A 24,204-nucleotide genomic window follows, 5' to 3' on the forward strand; every position below is an offset into this window, starting at 1 on the left:
ATGTGGTGAGGGTGTGAAAACAGACCCAAGTAAAGTGCAGGCTATAGACAATGTGCAGGAAGCAGACCTGATGGAGACTGACAGGGTGACACCATGTGCAAGGAAAATCAGATCCTTCCTGGGGATGGTTCTCTACTACCATCATTTTATCGAGCGGTGCTCTGCAAAAGCTAAGCCACTGTTTGATCTTGTGGCTGAACCAGCTGCGCTACGCAAGAGAGGTAGAGGCCGTAAGCCTAAATTTAAAAGGGGCCACGTGAAGCTGTCTCCAGCTGACTGGACTGATGAGTGCAGGGAAGCATACAAGGCCCTAAAACATGAACTTGTGCATAGTGTCACATTAGCCCATCCAGATTTTACTGCGCCCTTTCTCCTTGCAGTTGATGCTTCCTTTGACGGCCTTGGAGCCGTCCTCTCACAGTTGCCCCCTGATGATCGCCAGACCAGTGGCATTCGCCAGTAAGACCCTGTCACACTCTCAGCTAAACTATCCAGCGCATCGTTTGGAGTTTTTTGCTCTGAAGTGGGCAGTCTGTGACAAGTTTAGCCATTGGCTGAAAGGGAGCCACTTCCCAGTGTGGACGGACAATAATCCGCTGACATACATCTTAACCAAGCCTAGGTTAGATGCATGTGAGCAACAATGGGTTTCAAAGCTTGCAGCATACAGTTTTGAACGGAAGTATGTCCCTGGCACCAAAAATGTTGTCGCGGATGCATTGAATAGAGAGCCATTTGTCCAGTTGTGCATAGGCCACAGGCTAGTGACTTAACCTTATGCTGCCCTATTGAACCAAATGCACGGTCTGGTGGATGGGACTGTGCAAGATATGTTTCGGTGTGCTGCAAACTGCCAGTTGGCCGTGGATCAGTCTGAGGAGGAAGCTACCACTATCCTAGCTAACCCTCAGAGTTGTTTCTCGTCACAGGATGTTTCTGCTGTGTTGGCTGCAGATGACACTGGTGGTATCAGCCATGTGAGAGGTGTGGGATCTGATATCCCTCAGGTCCCAACTATTGCCTGTCCTGCCTGTACACCGGGAAGTGAACCTGCAGGAACAAGATGAGGTTTTGGGCAGAGTTTCCTTTTATATCTGGCGTCACAAGAGGCCCACCAGGCATGAACATGCTGGCGAGTCCCGTGGTGTAATGAAATTACTCAGACATTGGTCCAGACTCTTGATTAAAGATGGTATGTTGTATAAGGTAAAGAAAGACAGGAACATGAACGTGACGATTTACCAGTTTGTTGTCCCAGACACTCTGAAGACTGAAGTTCTCCGAGGCATCCATGATTAGAGCTGGGCGATATATCGAGTTTTTAAAAAATATCGATATATTTTTATACGAGATATAAGATGTGACAATATCGTTTATATCGATATAGTCTATGTTACGTTATAACTAGGGATGGGTACCGGTATCCGGTGCCATCATGGCACCGGTTCTGACATAAACGGTAGTAACCAGACCGAAAAGCAGCGCGCATTTCGGTGCTTTATTTCGGTGCTTTTTTTTCCTGAGCTGTGATACACTTTCTTCTTCCTTACATTTCTATTGGCGGTTGGCAAACAACTGAAAGGTGCATTACCGCCACCAACTGGCATGGAATGATACACTTTAGATTCTAGCCAATCATTTTACGTTTCGAGGATAGTAGGCGGGTCCAGGTACGTACGTTCTTTTAGAGCAGAGCTACAGATTAAAAATGCCCAAGGCAAAGCGGTCAAAAGTCTGGCTGTACTTCACTGCAAAAGATGCAAACTCAGCAGCCTGCAACAAGTGCTTTAAGCTGATACTGTCAAAGGAGGTCACACTTTAAATCCGATGAACCTAGCCCTGCCAGTGTAGCAGAAATGATGATGGCAGCAGCAGCCGTTCTTCTCTGCGTGAGTAGCTTAATGTTGTTCGTGTGTAATTTACGTTGAGTAAGCTAACCGCGTTATTAAATTAATGCATGTAACGTGAACTAGCAAACACCATCATAGCTACATGCGGCTGTCTTCTTGTTTGATGTCAGATACTCCCTTCACCCTGGCCAAAAAGGCTAAAATGACCGAAGAAAAAGTGGAAAACAGCTAAACATGAGAGGTTTTTGGACAAAGTTTGTTTTTTCCATTGTTTAAGCACTGCTTCCAGCCCAGAGTGATACCATATATGCCGTATACCTGCAGAAAAGACTAACATTGTTATCTTTTTACAAAAAAACAGCTGAACATGAGAGGTTTTTGGACCAATTTTGTGTTTTCCGTTCTTTAAGCACCGGTTTGGGCACCGTTTAAGCACCGGCACCGTTTCAAAAGTACCGGTTTGGCACCGGTATCGGATAAAACCTAAACGATACCCATCCCTAGTTATAACTATACTTGTGGAGCCGCAAGTTTGCCTCTCTTTCGTCCACTTTTGTCTTTACGCAACATTACTCGGCCTCGCCCCTCCTTCACTGAACACAACTCCCCCTCCTCCCCCATCGCTTCACCTGCAGGAAGCGACAAGATGGACACGGCAAATCTCCGTTAACGAGTTACTGCGCATCGTTGGATGCCGTCAACGTGTTAGCTAGCTAACCACGCTGTCACTACCCAATCTGTACCGGAAACCCGATCGGTACCCCGCATGCGCGAAAGGTGTCTACTTCCGGTCGTAGCGTTTTACGATAGTTACGGGTCAGAGTATCTGTTAAGATGTTAAGAATAATAAGTATATCTTAAAATGTTTGCAATAATGAAGCATTTCAGTACAATGTAGACAAAAACGAAAAATAAAAAGATAGTTACGGATCGGGACTCCCCGATCCTTACTGCGCATGTGCAGGGGTTTTCTTCTTCTTCTGTTCGTTTAATGGCAGTTTACTCCCCAGTGTACGAGGATACCGCCACCTGCTGACCGAGCGAATGAACGCTATTGTAAACTGAATTGGCGTCATTACAAACGTGTGTTAAATTTGATTTAGTGATAGACGAGTGTGTTTATGCTTGTCTGTGTGGAGAGGATTGATTAGTATAGTGACGATGATGTCCGCTATCACTGTCAATTGTCAGTAAACACTTAATCTGGCTGATGAATCTTCACGTGACACATTGCTAAATCAATATTATTGTCTGTAATTAGGCGCCATTCTTCTTATTTTACGGCGCTGTTGTTCAATCGGGGAACGCTCTCTGTTGAGGAGAAAAGCATGAATTTGTTTGTATACGGATTATCCATTGTTTAAATGTCCCGGGCAGTCGAAAAGGAGGCAGAGCTGTTGAGAAATGCTAGGAGCTAACTGGGCGCTAACCGTATCATTCAAATATATTGAATGTCGCAATGTTGGCAAAGAGAGGAAGTGACGTAAGATTTGCGCATGCGGGGTACCGATCGGGTTTCCGGTACGGATCGGGTAGTGACACACGCTAACAAGCTAACCACGCTAACGCCATGCAGCCCAGAGGCGCTGCACAGCCTAAAATCTGTTCATTTTCTCAAAAGTTGACAGTGCGCCTAATGTATGAATTCTGGTTGTGCTTGATGGCCGCGAACCGATTTTATGTGGAACACGCTCAGCAATCTGTCAAAAAATGTTTTAGTACAACTTTGCTAAGCTACGGAGCTGCAGCGCTTGATGGATTGTCAGAGCATTACGGCTACCGAGGAGCCTCGCGGAGTGATACGTACTGTGCTTCAACCAAATTAGCGCATGCATTCCCTTGTAAGAATCAGTCTGCCAAGCAGGTTGCTCGTGGAATGACTTTTTCTGTGTGTTCGGCTTTCCCAGACGTATACACTCTGATCAAGGAGCCAACTTTGAGAGTCAACTCATTAAGGAGCTCCTGGACATGGCTGGCATCCAGAAATCACACCACTCCTTACCACCGGGGAATGGTATTGTCGAGCGATACAACAGGACCTTGGGGACCATGATACGGGCTTTGCCCCCCTTAATCCAAAGCCAGGTGGCCGCAAATGCTTCAGATGTTGACGTTCTGCTATAATTGCACTGAACATGAAACAACAGGTTTCGCACCTTTTTTTCTCATATTTGGGAGAATTCCTCGTCTGCCTGTTGATGTTGTTTTCCAGCATGTTCTCCCTGATGGTGCCGTTGTTGACCACGGTGAATTTGTCGCCCATTTGAAGCGTGACGTTTCTGAGGCTGCCCGCATTGCCAGGCAGAACAGCCATATTGCCCAGGCCCGCCAGGCAAAGAATTATGACCGCAAGGCTAAGGGTGCGCCCCTCTCAGTCGGTGACAGAGTCTTGCTCGCTAATCGTGGTGAGAGAGGAAAGAGGAAGATCGCTGACGAATGGAAATCCACAGTTTTTGAGGTGGTATCTGTGAAACCTGACATCAATGTGTACCACATCAGAGACCCTGTGACACTCAGGGAAAAAGTTGTTCACCGAAACCTACTACTTCCTGTGAGTTTCATTCCTGCAGGAAACAAGTGCATACCAGTGTCAACCTGCCCCTCAGTTGCAGATAGTGGACAAGGTGAACCAGAACTTCCAGGTGATGTGCAGGATGGTGAGAAGAAGACGGTTCGCTGGCTCATGCAGATGGACCAAGCAAGTGACGAGGACTCTGTGGTTGGTCAATCTGGTTGTTCTCTTGGTGCGGCTTTGAGCATCCCAACCTCTGAGGCAGAATTGACTGTGGCTCCGCCTGCTGTGTGTGACCCGTTGGTTTCCCGGTTGCCCTCCCCTGCCCCCCTCTATTGAATCTGTTGTGTCCCGGAGTGCCTCCTCGCAGCTTCTGGCGGGAGATGCTCAACATGTCTATTCCCCTGGTCTTGTGACTGACACACACCTGAGTACAGAGGCCCATGTAGTGCATACACAGCCACCACCTCTTTGTACTAGATCAGGTAGACCTGTGAAACCTCCAATACGTCTCATTTGTGAGATCAATGAACAACAGGTTGATGATTCAGTGTCGACAGTTGACTCCTTGTTTTCATTTGTGCGAAATATGTTTTCAGGATAGATTACTAACCGTTTTGCAAATGTGCTGTTACTCAGAACGTTTTGGGTAATACCTGCTTGGAGCAATGTTCACATCATGGGAGGTGTATACGGCATCTTTCATATCTGGGTTGGCAGGGGAATTGGCCGCTCTCTTGCTCGCCTTATTCCATATGGAAAGTTTTTTCAACTGACTTGAACTATATTGTGCTCCCACGGTCACACTGTTATGTTTTATGCATTGGAAGTTTCTGTTTTTCTGTTGTCATGCCCCAATTTAGCAGGATTTAAGGGGTGTGTGTGTAACATAGTTAAATAGAGTTGAAGTTAAATCCTGCTAAATGGGACATTGGCGCCACCTAATGTTGAAAAAGTCACCCTGCATTATTCACAAAGGGCAAGGGATTCTGGGTAATACTCAGAATAATGGAGGATTGAGCAGGTATGTGACTGTGCCACACTGTTTAGAGAATTAACATTGTTTCATGTACAGCTTTAAAATATATTTCTATATTCCTTTCATTTGGGAAATTTAACATGTAATGTTAATGGTGTTGAAGTTTTTTTTTTTGGTTGTATAAATTTACCACTATATGATCACACTGCAAGTGGAAATGTAATCCTCAGAATAATGGAGGACTCCTGCGAGATTTTGTGCTGATTGCCCACGACATTAAAAAGAGAGCATTCTAACCATTGCCTTTTTGTTGTGAATGCAGACAAGAGAAGACACTACACAGAGGTCACATATGCATGTGTCTGTCTGTATCTGATCAGGATTTTGTCATCAGTGTCAACCAAACGCTCATTTTTTTTAGCTGTGTCCATCATCAAAAATTGAGTTGGAGTGTTTTAACTCTCATGGCAATGTCTCCCTAACAAGTCCACTTTATTGTGTGCTCATTTTCTCCTATTAGTGGCTCATAGGAGTCTAACTAATGAACTGTATGCATGTTTCCTAATCTGTCACGCTTATCAGTGGCTCATGGTTGCTTAAGGCCTATGTCTGTACTTGACCACAGAGGCAGAGCATCATTCAACCTGCCAGCTGCCTATCTTGGGAGCTTTTCAAGGATGACAGACTCTGCTTTCTCTGCAGCAAGACAGCTCATAACTTTTTTACAGTGTCTCCCTGTCCTCATACTTCTATATATTCTTCTTTAATAGATAACTATACATGTTCTGATATCAAAGGTTCTTAAGGTAGACTGTTTTCTTGGATTTGGTAAATGTTTAAATATGCAATTGTAACTCTCTGGTGCCACCTTAAAACCTGTAGTCAGTAAACAGGAAGTAAGTCTGTGAATTAAGGAGAAGGCATGTGCAGCATGGTGGCCTTAGCCAGATAAATCCAGTGGCATCCACATACATCCTATGCCTTTGGTAGCATTGTGGGTATGTATAGACTTGTTTTATATTTTATGTGCATGTATAACTTAAAGTAACTGAACTTACTTTCTTTCAAGTAAGTTCATTTTTCTGTAAGTTTAATGATAAAACCAATCTTATGCAGTTTACGCTAGCTTATGGAGCTAGTTAAAGGGGAATGACAAACGAATTGGAGGCATTCATTGTAGCAAGACTTGTTAAAATCATAATTTGATGTTTGTATTTGAGTTAAAAAGGGAAGTAATTCATATGAACAATGTATGTTGACATATTAAAAAACTGAGTTAATATATTTTCATTTTTATATATGTACATGTTGAATAAGTACAGTGATTATGCCTTGTACTGTTTGTTACAGTTTCACCTTTCCCTGTGTCAATAAACCTGTGAACTGGGAATCGTGTCATCAGAGTCTTGATGTGGGGAAGGAGTTTAGCTGACTGCCCAACCATAGCATAGGCAGTACAGTGAAACCACACTTCCTAGCGGGCAAGATAAAGTGGAAACGCCGACAGATGGTAAGGAGACCATCATCACAATCAACTAATGGACAATTAGCACATCTAAGCAGAGATTCGCTGAGAAATTGTTCAGTCCAAGTCAGAAGAAACAACCATGTCAAAAACGCATTTGCACGCTCCTTCTGTGCACTCCTATGCATCATCAACTGGGTCTGCTGCAGCCAAGGCATGAGCACGTGCAGAAGCAGCAAAGGCTCATCTTTCTTATGCTGAGGAGGAAATAAACCTAAAACTATAAAAGGCTAAATTGGAAGCCTCAATGAAAATGCTAGAATATAAGAAAGAAACTGCTGCAGCCATTGCGGAGGCAGAAGTGCTAGAAGCTGCAGCTGATATCAATAGTGAAAGACGTAGTTGTGACCTTGTACTAGATTCCAACCCTCTAGAAACTATTCAACGGACACAACAGTATGTTGCGGACCAAGGCAAAGTATCAGAGACAGAGCATCAGCGGCATGAAAGTGTTACGCCAATAAAATCACAGCCGTTCCCCAGCTCACATGGAGTTCAGATCTGTAAGGATGAAGATGTTCACGAGCCACGACAAGTAAGATTTGAACACAGTTCTGCTACTCCAACCCAGAATCTCGGATCTCAAAATGACTATAGTGGTGCATTTCCCTCAGCCTATCCCATATCTCCTAACGCCAACTATGGCAGCCCCAACCCAAATGATTTTGTGAGATATCTTGCACGCCGTGAACTTGTGTCTACAGGCTTACTTCAATTTAATGACAAGCCACAGAACTACAGAGCCTGGAAACGCTCATTTCTATCTGGAACCAGTGGCTTAGATTTGACTGCGAGTGAAGAGATGGATCTTCTTTTAAAGTGGCTTGGCAAGGAGTCAAAAGAACACGCAGAGCAGATCAGAGCAATTCATGTTAATCATCCAGGAGCTGGGCTGGATATGATATGGCAAAGACTCGATAGAACCTACGGCTCAACAGAGGCAATAGAGGATTCTCTCTTCAAGCGCATTGACACATTTCCAAAGGTAGGAAATCGAGACTATGCTAAGTTAACAAAGTTGAGTGATCTTCTCATGGAACTTCTTTCGGCTAAGGATGAAGGAGACCTACCTGGACTTTCATTCCTTGACACAGCAAGAGGTGTCAACCCAATCGTGCAGAAACTCCCCTTTCGTCTGCAAGAAAAGTGGGCTTCAGCTGGCGCATCGTACAAGCGGCGAGAGCATGTGCCGTATCCGCCCTTTACCTTTTTTGTAGAGTTTGTTAGCCGGGAGGCTAGCATTGCCAACGATCCAAGCTTCAACTTCATCACTCAGACAGACATCAGCCCCAGGACTGAAAAGTTAGCGTGGCAGCCAAACAAGCATAGAGGAATCTCAGTCTGTAAAACGGACGTATCCTCCAGAGCTAGTTCTGATTCTAGTAAGTTCTCATCAAAGCTTGATGATTGTGATAAAGTATGCCCCATTCATGGGAAACCACACCCATTACGCAAATGTCGTGCATTCAAAGAAAAACCGATTGATGAGCGCAAGATGTTCTTGAAGGAGCACAATTTGTGTTTCAAATGCTGTTCAGCATCATTGCACCTTGCTAGGGATTGCAAGGTCAAAGTGCAGTGTTCTGAGTGCAAAAGTGAAAGGCACAACACAGCTCTACATCCAGGGCCTGCACCTTGGATAGAAGTGAAGGACCCTGCTCCAGACCATGGCGGGGAGGAAGTTGAAACTTTGCCTCAATCGGACATCACAACCAAATGCACAAAGGTTTGCGGGGGAGATCTGATGGACCGATCCTGTTCCAAAATATGCCTCCTGAAGGTATATCCAGCTGGGAACAGAGAAAAAAGCAGTGAAGCTGTATGCAATTTTGGATGAGCAAAGTAACAGGTCGTTAGTTCGCTCACAGTTTTTTGAAGTGTTTGGTGACAAAAGCCCATGTGCGCCATACATACTGAGAACATGTGCAGGAGTAAAAGAATCATCAGGTAGGAGGGCAAGTGGCTATGAGGTGGAATCTCTTGATGGGACTGTCCGCATTCCATTACCCAGTCTCACAGAATGCAATGAAATTCCCAACAACAGGGATGAGATTCCAACCCCTGATGTCGCTATTTATCATGCACATTTAAAGTCACTGGCACACCTCATCCCAGATCTGGACCCAAATGCCCAGATCATGCTTCTCCTAGGGCGGGACGTTATCAGAGTACATAAAGTCCGCAAACAGGTGAATGGTTCACACAACCAGCCCCATGCTCAGAAGTTAGATCTGGGGTGGGTTGTTGTGGGTAACGTGTGCCTCGGCAGTGTCCATAGGCCATCAGCAATCAGCTCCTTCTATACAAATACCACAGAGCTGCGAAGGCCATCTATCTTTAACCCATGCCCTAATGTGTTTTGTGTTAAAGAAAGGTACAGCGCCATCCAGGTTGCAGACCATCTCCCAACATGTCCTGAACAAGAGTCCATCTGTGATGTTGACCATCTTGGATGCAATGTGTTCAAGAGGACCAAAGAGGATAACCAAGTTGCTCCTTCAATTCAGGATGCTTCATTCATGAAAATAATGAAGGCTGGACTACAGAAAGACACAAATAACAGCTGGGTAGCCCCTTTACCCTTCAAGAGTCCACGTCAGCAGCTTCCTAACAACAGGCCTCAGGCACTGAAGCGTCTCAACTCTCATTCACAACTTTGAGAGGAAGCCTGAAATGAGGGAACACTTCCTTAGCTTCATGGAACAGATGTTGAAAAATAGTCATGCAGAGTTGGCTCCTCCGTTGGGTGAGGAGGAAGAGTGATGGTATTTACCAACATTCGGTGTGTACCATCCCAAGAAACCAAAGAAGATCAGAATAGTTTTTGACTCCAGTGCTCGATTCAATGGTGTGTCACTCAACGATGTGCTGTTGACGGGGCCTGATCTGAACAACACACTGCTGGGTGTATTGATTCGCTTTAGAAAGGAAGCTGTTGCATTCTCAGCAGACATAGAACAAATGTTCTACTCTTTCTTGGTCAGAGAAGAGGACAGAAACTTCTTGAGGTTTCTATGGTTCCGTAATAATGACCTCTCCAAAGATATCGTGGACTACCGCATGACAGTCCACATGTTCGGGAATAGCCCCTCGCCTGCAGTGGCTATTTACGGCCTGCATCAATCCGTTCAGGTCAGTGAGTTCCATGCTGACCCTGATGTAAAGCATTTTGTGATGCGAGACTTTTATGTAGATGATGGACTGAAGTCTCTGCCTACAGTCGAAGCAGCTATCAACTTGTTAAAGAAGACACAGGATGTCCTCTCCAGGTCTAACCTGAGGCTGCATAAGATTCCAGCAAACAAGAAGGAGGTCATGAGAGCCTTTCCTTCAAGAGACTATGCAATTGACCTTAAAGATCTTGACCTTGATGCAGACACAGTACCGGTGCAGCGCAGTCTCGGGCTCAACTGGAACATTCAAGCAGATTGCTTTGTCTTCAGTGTCTCCCAGGAGACAAAACCTTATACTCACCGGGGAGTCTTATCTATCATTAACAGTCTCTACGACCCTCTTGGGTTTGTAGCACCAGTTGTCATACAAGGCAAGGCCATTCTGTGAGAGCTCACTGCTGAGAATGGTGACTGGGATGCGCCATTACCTGGAGACAAGAAGGAAGCTTGGGCCTCGTGGAGAGCTTCACTGACAGAGTTGTCAAGTGTGACGATACCCAGACCCTACACTGAAACTTCACCATCGACAGCTGTCAACAGAGAATTGTGTGTTTTCTCTGATGCTTCAACAAAAGCTATTGCTTGAGTCACAGACACTGCTGGAAACCAGCATGTGGGGTTTGTCATGGGAAAGGCCAAGCTGGCTCCTCGTCCAGAGCACACAATCCCGAGATTAGAGCTCTGTGCAGCAGTACTGGCTGTTAAGTTGTCAGACCTGATCTCAGCAGAACTTGATCTTCAGCTTAATGCTGTGACTTATTACACAGATAGTAAGGTGGTTCTGGGCTACATTTGTAATGAGACCAGGCGTTTTTATGTGTACGTAACGTAGCTCATAACTTTTTTACAGTGTTAAAGTTATTAATTAAAAGACGACTGTTTCAATCTGAAAACAAACCTTTGAGCAGTAGTGTGTGTCGTATGCATGTGTCTGTCTGTATCTGATCAGGATTTTGTCATCATTGTCAACAAAACGCTCATTTTTTTAGCTGTGTCCATCATCAAAATTGAGTCTGGGTGTTTTAACTCTGATGGCAATCTCTCCCTAACAAGACCACTTTATTGCGTGCTCATTTCCTCCTATTAGTGGCTCATACGTATATAATTAGGAAACATGCATTAAGTGGACTAATTTCTCACGCTTATCAGTGGCTCATGGTTGCTTAAGGCCTATGTCTGTACTTGACCACAGAGGCAGAGCATCATTCAACCTCCCAGCTGCCTATCTTGGGAGCTTTTCAAGGATGACAGACTCCACTTTCTCTGCAGCAAGACAGCTCATAACTTTTTTACAGTGTCTCCCTGTCCTCATACTTCTATATATTCTTCTGTAATAGATAACTATACACTATCACTGCAATCAATCTACACTACAGCTCAAAAGTTTGAAGTCAATTTTCAACTGGTTTATAACCATGTGATCGTTCCACACAGGAGTGATTGTTACTAAAATTTGGCGCACGTATAAGTCTGTAGACATTTCCTAATGCATCATGGGTGATTTAACATAAATGATTCATTAAACACACATCTGTGAAAACATTACTGGTAAACGTTGCGTAATTTTATGTTAAAGTAAATGTAAGTTATTAATTAAAAGACGACTGTTTCAATCTGACCACAAACCTTTGAGCAATAGTGTGTGTTGTATGCATGTGTCTGTCTGTATCTGATCAGGATTTTGTCATCAGTGTCAAGAAAATGCTCATTTTTTTAGCTGTGTCTGTCATCAAAATTGAGTTGGAGTGTTTTAACTCTGATGGCAATCTCTCCCTAACAAGTCCACTTTATTGCGTGCTCATTTTCTCCTATTAGTGGCTCATAGGAGTCTAACTAATGAACTGTATGCATGTTTCCTTATCTGTCACGCTTATCAGTGGCTCATGGTCGCTTAAGGCCTATGTCTGTACTTGACCACAGAGGCAGAGCATCATTCAACCTGCCAGCTGCCTATCTTGGGAGCTTTTCAAGGATGACAGACTCCACTTTCTCTGCAGCAAGACAGCTCATAACTTTTTTACAGTGTCTCCCTATCCTCATACGTCTATATATTCCTCTGTAATAGATAACTATACACTATCATTGCAATCTACACTACAGCTCAAAAGTTTGAAGTCAATTTTCACCTGGTTTATAACCATGTGATCGGTCCATACAGCAGTGATTGTTACTAAAAATGGACCCATGTATAAGTGTGTAGACATTTCCTAATGCATCATGGGTGATTTAACATAAATGATTCATTAAACACACATCTGTGAAAACATTACTGGTAAACGTTGTGTAAATTTATGTTAAAGCAAATATAATTTTACAATTAAGACAAGGATATTTGAATCTGACCACAAACTTTTGATCAATAGTGTGTGTTGTATGCATGTGTCTGTCTGTATCTGATCAGGATTTTGTCATCAGTGTCAACAACACGTTCATTTTTTTTAGCTGTGTCCATCATCAAAATTGAGTTGGAGTGTTTTAACTCTGATGGCAATCTCTCCCTAACAAGTCCACTTTATTGTGTGCTCATTTTCTCCTATTAGTGGCTCATACGTATATAATGAGAAAACATGCATTAAGTGGACTAATTTCTCACGCTTATCAGTGTGTGTGAGATGGCCCTCAGGCCTCTAAATCCATGTCCAGGTTTGGGTGACTACTTGGATTAGGGGAGTATTATTTAGAGCAATGTTTGTCACTTTGGTTAATTGCTCAACTCAGGCCGTTTTTTTTTTTTTTTGGAGTGTTTTAACTCTGATGGCAATCTCTCCCTAACAAGTCCACTTTATCGAGTGCTCATTTTGTCCTATTAGTGGCTCATAGGAGTCTAACTAATGAACTGTATGCATGTTTCCTAATTTCTCACGCTTATCAGTGGCTCATGGTTGCTTAAGGCCTATGTCTGTACTTGACCACAGAGGCAGAGCATCATTCAACCTCCCAGCTGCCTATCTTGGGAGCTTTTCAAGGATGACAGACTCCACTTTCTCTGCAGCAAGACAGCTCATAACTTTTTTACAGTGTCTCCCTGTCCTCATACTTCTATATATTCTTCTGTAATAGATAACTATACACTATCACTGCAATCAATCTACACTACAGCTCAAAAGTTTGAAGTCAATTTTCAACTGGTTTATAACCATGTGATCGTTCCACACAGAAGTGATTGTTACTAAAATTTGGCGCACGTATAAGTCTGTAGACATTTCCTAATGCATCATGGGTGATTTAACATAAATGATTCATTAAACACACATCTGTGAAAACATTACTGGTAAACGTTGCGTAATTTTATGTTAAAGTAAATGTAAGTTATTAATTAAAAGACGACTGTTTCAATCTGACCACAAACCTTTGAGCAATAGTGTGTGTTGTATGCATGTGTCTGTCTGTATCTGATCAGGATTTTGTCATCAGTGTCAAGAAAATGCTCATTTTTTTTAGCTGTGTCTGTCATCAAAATTGAGTTGGAGTGTTTTAACTCTGATGGCAATCTCTCCCTAACAAGTCCACTTTATTGCGTGCTCATTTTCTCCTATTAGTGGCTCATAGGAGTCTAACTAATGAACTGTATGCATGTTTCCTTATCTGTCACGCTTATCAGTGGCTCATGGTCTCTTAAGGCCTATGTCTGTACTTGACCACAGAGGCAGAGCATCATTCCACCTGCCAGCTGCCTATCTTGGGAGCTTTTCAAGGATGACAGACTCCACTTTCTCTGCAGCAAGACAGCTCATAACTTTTTTACAGTGTCTCCCTGTCCTCATACGTCTATATATTCCTCTGTAATAGATAACTATACACTATCATTGCAATCTACACTACAGCTCAAAAGTTTGAAGTCAATTTTCACCTGGTTTATAACCATGTGATCGGTCCATACAGCAGTGATTGTTACTAAAAATGGACCCATGTATAAGTGTGTAGACATTTCCTAATGCATCATGGGTGATTTAACATAAATGATTCATTAAACACACATCTGTGAAAACATTACTGGTAAACGTTGTGTAAATTTATGTTAAAGCAAATATAATTTTACAATTAAGACAAGGATATTTGAATCTGACCACAAACTTTTGATCAATAGTGTGTGTTGTATGCATGTGTCTGTCTGTATCTGATCAGGATTTTGTCATCAGTGTCAACAACACGTTCATTTTTTTTAGCTGTGTCCATCATCAAATTTGAGTTGGAGTGTTTTAACTCTGATGGCAATCTCTCCCTAACAAGTCCACTTTATTGTGTGCTCATTTTCTCCTATTAGTGGCTCATACGTATATAATGAGAAAACATGCATTAAGTGGACTAATTTCTCACGCTTATCAGTGTGTGTGAGATGGCCCTCAGGCCTCTAAATCCATGTCCAGGTTTGGGTGACTACTTGGATTAGGGGAGTATTATTTAGAGCAATGTTTGTCACTTTGGTTAATTGCTCAACTCAGGCCGTTTTTTTTTTTTTTTGGAGTGTTTTAACTCTGATGGCAATCTCTCCCTAACAAGTCCACTTTATCGAGTGCTCATTTTGTCCTATTAGTGGCTCATAGGAGTCTAACTAATGAACTGTATGCATGTTTCCTAATTTCTCACGCTTATCAGTGGCTCATGGTTGCTTAAGGCCTATGTCTGTACTTGACCACAGAGGCAGAGCATCATTCAACCTCCCAGCTGCCTATCTTGGGAGCTTTTCAAGGATGACAGACTCCACTTTCTCTGCAGCAAGACAGTTAATAACTTTTTTACAGTGTCTCCCTGTCCTCATACTTCTATATATTCTTCTGTAATAGATAACTATACACTATCATTGCAATCAATCTACACTACAGCTCAAAAGTTGGAAGTCAATTTTCACCTGGTTTATAACCATGTGATCAGTCCATACAGCAGTAATGGTTACTAAAAATGGGCCCATGTATTAGTGTGTAGACATTTCCTAATGCATCATGGGTGATTTAACATAAATGATTCATTAAACACACATCTGTGAAAACATTTCTGATAATTTTCATGTAATATTATGTTAAAGTAAATGTAAGTTATTAATTAAAAGACGACTGTTTCAATCTGACCACAAACCTTTGAGCAGTAGTGTGTGTTGTATGCATGTGTCTGTCTGTATCTGATCAGGATTTTGCCATCAGTGTCAACAAAACGCTAATTGTTTTAGCTGTGTCCATCATAAAAAATTGAGTTGGAGTGTTTTAACTCTGATGGCAATCTCTCCCTAACAAGTCCACTTTATTGCGTGCTCATTTTCTCCTATTAGTGGCTCATAGGAGTCTAAATAATGAATTGTATGCATGTTTCCTAATCTGTCACACTTATCAGTGGCTCATGGTTGCTTAAGGCCTATGTCTGTACTTGACAACAGAGGCAGAGCATCATTCAACCTGCCAGCTGCCTATCTTGGGAGCTTTTCAAGGATGACAGACTCCACTTTCTCTGCAGCAAGACAGCTCATAACTTTTTTACAGTGTCTCCCTGTCCTCATACTTCTATATATTCTTCTGTAATAGATATATAGATTATATATAGATTGTCGGATTATGATATTATTTTATGCCATGTTAGACCCCTAATTAAAGATTGTGAATTATTATGTAGTTTTAGTTTGCATTATGCTCCTGAATTAGAAGAAGGTGATAACTATTACATTTGGTAAACTGATTTGCATTATATTAGACTGCTGATTTATTGTGAATGGATGATATTGTTTTATGATGCATTATACTGCTGAGTTATAAGAAATATTGTTCACAGAAAGTCATTGCCTTATTTGTCTGATTAGAAGAGAACAGAGCATACTGCCCCATTTCATCAGGAGCAGATAAACAGGGAGCCAAGGTCGTAGCTTAGGCGCTGTGTGAGAAAGAATGTGAATGTTTAGGCTTTTATGATTAGGTGGGGGCCACTAGAGGCTATAAGAGTTTGATCAAGGCTCCACCATTTTGAGATCTGATGCTGTCTGATGTATGGTGTCCATCTCCCACGCGTGTGTTCATTAAATCATCGTTTGACTTGACCCGGCCGGACCAGTGTTGTTATTTTTGGTTTTCCTCTTGTATCCATCCCCAATATTTGAATCCGCAACAGTTTTGGGGGCTCGTCCTGTGGTATTGGGGTGGAAGTTTTGGAGGCTTGGACGGTCCGAGGTGGTCAGACGGGCAGACATTATCCGGCAATCCAACTGAGTGGACAGGCGCCTTTATAAAAGAGGTAGGCACAGGCCTGTTGATTTTATCCGAAGTGTGCTGAATTGGACGATGAAATTAAATGTCTATTCAGTAAAAGTTGCCGGTGAGTGTCTGTTTTGATTTGATTTTGATGAAGAAAAATCTCATGAGTGTTGAAATTTGAAGTAAGGTTATAAGTAAAAATACTGAGTTAGAGTCTCAGGTAAAGGTAATAATACTGGGTTAGAGTCCCAAGGTAAAGGAAAATAATACTGAGTTAGAGTCTCAGGTAGTTGGATAGGGAATTGGTCATTTTGTGAGTTAGAGTCTCCATTGGTCTAAAGATTGCATCTGTGTTGGTCATGTTGCGAGTTAGAGTCTCCATTGTCCATAATTTTTGCATCTGCCTCAGTCATACTCTTGTTTTTGGGTGTTGTCTGTTGTTTAAAAGTATTATAAATTTTGTTAGAACGGTGGTTAGAGTCCACTAAGAGGCGCATAGCCCGGAGGTTACGCTCCCTCCTGGCCGCGGACGCGCGACCTTGACCTGTCGGCGAACAGGGTTAGTTCAGTTGGCTTGACTGTGGGGTACAGGGCATCCTGGAACAAGCTAGGAGTTAGAGTCTCCTTATCTGCGCTTTTTTGGACACTTTAAATTGACTTAGGGACTTTAGAGATGAGGCCAGATACAGTTAGAGTCTGATACTGGTTAATTGATTACAAAAAAGTTGGACTTTCTTCGGTTGGACCCGTTATCTTAAATTTGTCAAAATTGTGTAGGCGCTAAAACTTTCAGGCCTGAGAGTGATTGTAAATATAAGACGTCTTTGTAAAATAATAGAGAGTTGAGTGTGAAACGAGGCTGTGTGTGACGACAGTGCGCTGCAGCGCTGCGAGCTATTTTTAGATAGTGTGTGAACATGCAAATGAGGTGGTTGCTGTGAAGCCCACAGAGGACTTCCTGTTTAGCGTGTTATTGAGTTTTATAAGTATGATTTGCAAACAATGATACATGCCTGTAATTAAAACGCTGATTTTGCTGATTATAATATTACAAATAAAGTTTTGAATGACTACGGTGAATGTTTAATGTTTGGCTGAGTTTTGATGTGGGAGAGACGGCTTCGCAGCTGCTGGGGGTAAGTGACCGGAAACTTGCATGCCCATAAAAGGCAGCTGCCTGACTGTGTGAACTATGCACCAAGAGAGAGAGTAAAATCTAGGCAGATGAACTAAATGGATGTTGTAAGAAAACTAGTAAATGAATGTTTTAGTCTCTTAATACAGGTGGATTTCTCTCAACCAGGAGACCTGAGTACAGCAGCAAAAGGATAGATTAATAAAATTGGGACGACACACAGGCCAAGCTCTGGCTCAAAATTTTACAGTTTGACCTCTCACTTTGTCCCCACCCGAAAAAGAAGCTTAAACGACATCTTCTCCTCCAGTTATCGGTTACCATCACTGGAAATTTTCAGGCAAGTTTTTCACTGAATTGTTTTTGGCACCATGTGTCCCTGAATCTCACAAGCAAGCTCTAATTCCTGGCTGAAGACATGGAATGCTGTTATTTAAGGTGGGAAATCAAAATTTGGGAAACAAAATTAAAAACATACACAATTAGAGAAATGCCTTGTTTGAGAAAAAAGTTAAAATAACCCACCCACAAACGCACATACACGCAATGAAGAAACAGCTTACATTCATGAACACGTGAAGATTTTCCAGCAAGTTTAAAGCAGCGAAACTTAACATACACCTGATGTTAAATGATAAAGTTTATCCACTACTAACAATTAAACTCTCTGGGTTGCAGGACAACAACTTGACTTCAAAATGACAGACACTGGTATGATAAACCAGTGATGAAATAATAAATTTAGTGGTTAAAAGAGTCAAATTGTGACATGTTTTTTTCTGATTGATTAATATAAGTGATTACTGAATGAAATAAAATTCCTTTTTTGAATTATTAAACATGATCTTGAGAATTTTAACATGTACCTGTGTTGTCCTGTCAACTTGGTGGGTTAGGAGTTGATTATATAGTGAGAAAAAACAAAAAAAAGGGGGGGAGAAGGCTGACACAGGGCCTGGCCCCTCTCTGAAAAACACAGCCAAAACAACATCATTTTCCTGTTCGTCTGTTTTTGTTTTGTTTTTGTTTTTTCTCTTTATGCTTAATTACAGGCTGCTTTGTCGGCCCGGAAAGCCGAGGCTGACCTGGACTCCTGCTCTCCCCTCTACCATCTTTGCTCTCCTCTCTACCATCTTTGATGTGACCCTGACCAAATGCTACAGCAGCTGGACTCACAACAACAACCTGAGAATGTCAACAGTGCTGCAGGAAAGATCTCATGCAGCGGAGACGGAGAACGTTAAATCCAAGGCCCGTTTCACTACACGGGGGAGATTTCCAGACAGCTTCAGCTGACAGAGCTGTGACGAGACGCCTATTAAGCCCGGATGAAAAGTGAGGCCGAGCAAAAAATGCTGACCTTAACAACACTGCATTAAACCTGTGCAGGACAGTGACAGACCAACACGGATAATCGGGCAGCAAACAGGGCGTGCCAGAGACACGAGGAGTAACTGAGGTCTGGAGGCACCTCAGATTGGACAAAAGCACCAGAAGAACATAAGCTGAAGGCACAGGTATCGGGGCTCAGCCAGGAGCTGACCTCTGAGAAGAGCCGAACAGCAGAGCTGCAGAAGGCCGTGGAGCAAAGCAAGGAAAACATCAATAAACTTCAATCTGACGTGTACGGAAAAGACTCTGAGGTTTCTGCCCTCAGTGAGAGCTCAAGACATCAGAGCAGAAACTGAGCATGCCTCAGGAGGAGCTGGCTGCTAATCGAACCCATCAGTCAGGCTTGGAGTCCCAGATACAGGACTTAAAATCAGGCCGGAGCTTGCTGGAGCAGGAGGTTGTCAAACCTGACGAGAAGCTCCAACACCAGGAGCAAACCCTGAAGGACCTACAGAAGCAAAAAGGGTCAAGTTAAGGTGCAGCTGGACAAGGAGAAGATGCAGGAAACTGGAGAAAAGGACTGCCTCAATTGGGGCCAGAACCAGTATGGACAGAACTTGGGGCAGCAGCACCAATGGACCCAAACGGACTGAAAAGGGGGAGGGCAGGACCCCAGAGCACGCTTCAGGCCATGGTTTACCCAGAACACCAGAACAGGAAAGTGATGAACACAAACACACACACACAAACACACACATCTACATACACTGACTCAGAATCGAGAGAAACACACATATGAACACATATGCACTTGTTGATTGACTGAGAAATGACACACACACACGCACACAAATCGAAATGCTGATTCAATTCACTGAGAAGTGATCCACACACACACACATACATACACATGTTTGTGCAATGAAGAGTGATACACACACGCTGATGCAATGAAGAATGCTTTACTAACAAATGCTATGCTGATACGCAAAATGCTGCACACAAACCTCCAAATACAGAATTTGTTACAACAACAAGAAGCCATTGATTGTTAATTGGTTAAATGCATTTCATGTCACCCAGAGGGCATTTGTGTAGATTTAGGGGACAGGGTCTAGAGCAGTTTGGTTATGAAAACAATGTCTGTGAGTGATGTCTGTTTATGGCTCAAGGCCTCGACTGAATTGTTTACTGTGCTTCACACAGCCTGATAAGGAGCAGTGGTACAGAGTGAAAATGATGAATTAACGGTGTGAGTCTTATTTCGGAGCGCCACATTGTTGTGATTGAGATTTAATTGAAGGAGGAACACACTGAAAAAAAAAAAAGAAAAAAAGAAAAAAAAAAAGAAAAGGGGGCCAGCCCTTGGATTTACATAAGCATCCCACGTGTATTTAACACAATTGCCTCAGGCTTTAAAGATTTGTATAAAATTCAACAGGAAATCATAGCTTCCCTGTATTTCCTACATTGTTGGCATGCTGGTGAGTGCTGTTGCTCCACAGTAAGAAGGTCCTGGGTGCAAGTCCACAGTCTGGCTAGTTTGCAGTGGTTTCTCTCTGGGTATTCTGGTTTCCTGCCACAGTGAAAAGTCATGAAGCTATTAGAGTTAGGTTAATTGATGATTCTAAATTATCCGTGAATGTAAGTGTAAATGGTTGTTTGTTTCTAGGTGATAGACTGGTGACCGGTTCGGGGTGCACCCTGCCTCGTAACCTATCACTTTAGAGTTATTTCCCAGCCCTCGTGCAATTAGGATAAAGATAGGAGGATGGTAGTTGTTGTAGACCCATTCAATTTTTATGGTAACCAGAATTTAGACTTTGTTGAACCGTAGGCAATATGAAGACAACATGTAGTATTTAAGGGACCAAGTAGAATTTGGATAAAAGTTATTGAATAGTGTTGAAATAAAATGACAGAATTGTGAAGAATTAAAATATTCCAGGAGCTTAACTTACTCCATATGAACATGTTTTAATCGTGTAATATGAACTCAAAATGCACAGGTTTACTGAATATGAAAAGGTTGTGTTGATTTAACTCAGTTGTTTAAGTTTCTACCAAAGCAAAACATTTGTGTGCAACTAGTGTCCACTATTGACTGAAATAAGTCCAACATGTTTTTGTCAGTGCAAAAGAAGTTACGGTACCTGTATGCTTACACAATATTGTCCCGGGACGGAGAAAAAAACTTTCTGGTGAAGTTTTGGTTGATTTTGGGTTTTGCTTAACACTAGGTTGATTTTATCAGTGAGGTTTGGATTGTTTTCTTTCTCTAAGAGAGAGAAAGGTGGTTTTATGCTTGGACATGTTTCCAACGGGCCCCAGTATTTGTTATTATATGAGTATTTTATTGGTTACGTTTGTCTTTGCTTTTGTTACAGTGCACTGAAATAAGAACATCTGAGAGGAGTGATCCACCGGTGGTGATATTTTGGTATTTTGTGAGTTCCTGATTTAACAAATCAGCTCTTTAATCCAGGCCTGAGAGATTGAACTTTAAAGCGCTATAAAACATTCTTACTGAAAACAGTTGCAAAGTATTTTTCTCCATGATTATAATGGGCTCTGGAGAAATTCACTTATATGGGACATTGATCACATGAGAAGTCCTGAGCCTAAAAGGATTGCAGCGAGTCAATCCAGTCCAAAAAAAAAAAACAAGGAACTGTTTTCCTTTAAAATGATGACGTCATCTTGCTGGTGATGGAGCCTCGAATAGGTTGCGTGTGAGACTCCATTATCAGCAATATCTGGTATGAATGTGTGGATGTATGCATGTGACTGGACTGTGATGGACTGACGACTAAAAGTTTAAACTGACTTGACACTGAGACAAAAACGGTACCGACTTTAGGATTAGTACATGTCTACAAACAATTCACCCAGCCTGTAAAAGAAGGGTGGATGTTTTGTCTCGCTTTGTTTTGTTTTTGCAGGAGTAGAAGGAGGACAGAGACTAGGGGGGGAGGCTGTAGCTTCACATGAGTGTGAACTGCAGACTTAACCCTTTGATTGCTAATTTTGAGCTACTGATGTTTCCATTAAGAAAATTGGGTTTTATTAGCTGTGTTTCGATTAATGCAGCACATTATATTGTTGGGAATGTTAAATGCTAAAGTGAAGAGAAGCTTTGATTTCACTCAAGACTGAACATGTTATTATTAACCATAGCAGGCCACTGTAAAAAGCCAATTAATTTTGATAGAAAAAAGCAAAGAAAAAACTCTATTGATGCCTATGAATAACAGGGGAATGATAGACTGTCACATTCAAAATAGAGATATGTAATGACAAACCTTGGTCCACGTCATTTAGGTTCTCCATTGAAATAGTCAATAATTTAGAAAAATAGGATAGAACCGACAGGGGCATGTGCTGAGATGTGGTGCTGCACAAGAACAAGAGCAAAATAAAGAAAAATTATTGTTTAGTTTTGATAAATTAAAATTAAAATGTACCATTACACTCAGAGGATCAATATGAAATTCAATATATGCTAATTTTGTATGAAGTACATGACTGATAACTGTTCTGTCCTGAGCTTTTGTTTTTACAGCACCCACTTGACCACACCAACAGTTTCTCGCCACCAAAAGCGGGTACTTGCAAAGAATAGGGAGGAATATCATCAGAAGTGGGAAAGGTAAGCCCCAATGGGGGTGATAATGTAACACGCCCAAAGAAAGATTTTAGGTCTGACCAACCGTCTCAGTCGTGGGCAAAACGATGACAGTCAATAAAATTCTAAAAGATAATTTATTGACAAAAAATATCAAGAGATAAAAGATAAAACAGTCCAGTGTCCCATTCATGAATCAAATAAAAACACACAGTCCCAAGGCCAGAGCCAGCTATGCCACACGGCCAGTTGCACTCCACATGTTGCCTTTAACAGGGGTAGAAGTTGTCCTTGGAGACCCATCACCCTGCAAGCATATAGCCAGTGATCACTCCAGCCTCTGCAACTCTGCTGCCTTTAGGCTGTGGCATATAATAGGCCCTGGTCTGCACAGAGAGACAAAATGACACCTTCAGTATAAAATTCATAGCGCAAAACCCATCCATCCCAAACATATCAGATTATCACATTACATACATGCACAGAGAGACAAAATGACACAGCAGTGTTTGTAGTGTGGGCTATAAGTAGACCAGTGTATCAGTGCAATCAAGTACACCTGCCTCTAATTAGTCCAACCCCATTCCAGCCATTGGCTCACCAAAAATGTGACACACACACAAAAAACCACTCCCAACCCAGTGCAACTTCACACAATAATATGGAGCTGAATTAACACAGGCACACTAGTCTACCATGTTACAATAACACCATTAATTTCACGTATGGTCAAATTCTTAAAACTTGACCCCAAACATGAAAAATTCTTCAAACATTTAGAGACAGAGTGGAGTTCTAGATAAACATAATGTAGCAAACCACATAAGGATGGAGCGTTGGAATCAATAAGATGGTGAAATAACATGCAGGAAAAATGTTGACCATGTTGATTATGTTTATTCCAGTGTGCAGGGATTGGCTAATCTGACCAGGAAATGTTATAAATGGATTGTCGGAACAATCAGCGTTAAAATCACCTTTGACAGTCCAGACTAAGATGGCGTTGGATATCTTCAGGGCGGAAAAGGGTTGGTGTGACCAAGGTGTGGTTTGGCTTGTTGTATGTATATTTCATAATGATACAGCTCTGGATGGACCAGTTACCAGGGCATGGAAGGAGGACAGACTTATTAAAGGAATTTTCTGGGATTGGAGATCCTGTGGGTGAGTGGTTGACTAAAAGCATGCATAAAATAAAAGCTATCTTTTGTTATTGATTGGTAATAGATTGATAATTGGCCACATTCACAGTTGTATTGACTTGTTGTGGACGTAGTCTACTTCATGTTTAAGCACTCTAATTAGCAGATTGAAAATAGTGACATTAAAGGAAGAATATGCAGCACCACCCTGTCAAATGCCAGTGCCGGTGAGGCTCAGTGATGAATCAGGTGAGCTTCATGGCTGAATTAAAACATAGATGCCCCTGCTGTGGTCAGTAAGGGATAAAAAGGGTGTGTTTTACTGTTATTGTAGCATCAGCATTATTGTTACATCAGAATCATATAACAAGCATTGCACTGAACATTTATTGAAGCTATTGACATTACATTAACATTTGTATTACAGTGATTGTTATAACCCCATGTTAATCTTCTATCTACAGGTGTCAAAAGTAGTCAACAAGTTCATGTTGAAGTGAAGTTCATAATAATACAGGTTTTGTTTGTAGACGATTGTGAAGACGCAGGCTCTGGGCGGAGCCAGGAGTTGAACAGATCTAATATGACAATTAAATTGATTTCATTCCCTAACACAGAATAACAAGACTGGAGCAACGACACTGGATAGGAGAAAGTCTGATACTTTCTAAGATATGAGGTCACTAACCTTTTCTTTTAATTTTCTAGCTTCATTGAATGGACACATGTTAGAATTAGAAATGGCTGCTTTGTCTTTG

At 42.0% G+C, this 24,204-nt stretch overlaps 1 protein-coding gene and 1 long non-coding RNA gene across 2 annotated transcripts in view; both read left to right on the forward strand.

The window, feature by feature from the left end:
• LOC146513725 (uncharacterized) overlaps positions 1 to 22,936 on the forward strand; it is a 241,302-nt gene extending 218,366 nt beyond the window's left edge. Inside the window, exon 2 of the long non-coding RNA XR_014874854.1 lies at positions 16,433 to 22,936. This is a non-coding gene — a long non-coding RNA (uncharacterized LOC146513725). The remainder of the gene's footprint in view (positions 1 to 16,432) is intronic.
• Positions 5,727 to 12,041, forward strand: LOC146513727 (uncharacterized). Its single transcript, XM_085164741.1, has 2 exons — positions 5,727 to 6,339; positions 6,692 to 12,041. Exon 2 carries the CDS (start codon positions 7,114 to 7,116, stop codon positions 8,701 to 8,703), a length of 1,590 nt encoding a protein of 529 aa, XP_085020867.1. The 5' UTR covers positions 5,727 to 6,339; positions 6,692 to 7,113; the 3' UTR covers positions 8,704 to 12,041.
• Positions 22,937 to 24,204: the final 1,268 nt, after the last annotated feature.

The sequence above is a fragment of the Neolamprologus multifasciatus genome, chromosome 7 (genome assembly GCF_963576455.1).
Source record: "Neolamprologus multifasciatus chromosome 7, fNeoMul1.2, whole genome shotgun sequence".
Classification (NCBI taxonomy): domain Eukaryota; kingdom Metazoa; phylum Chordata; class Actinopteri; order Cichliformes; family Cichlidae; genus Neolamprologus; species Neolamprologus multifasciatus.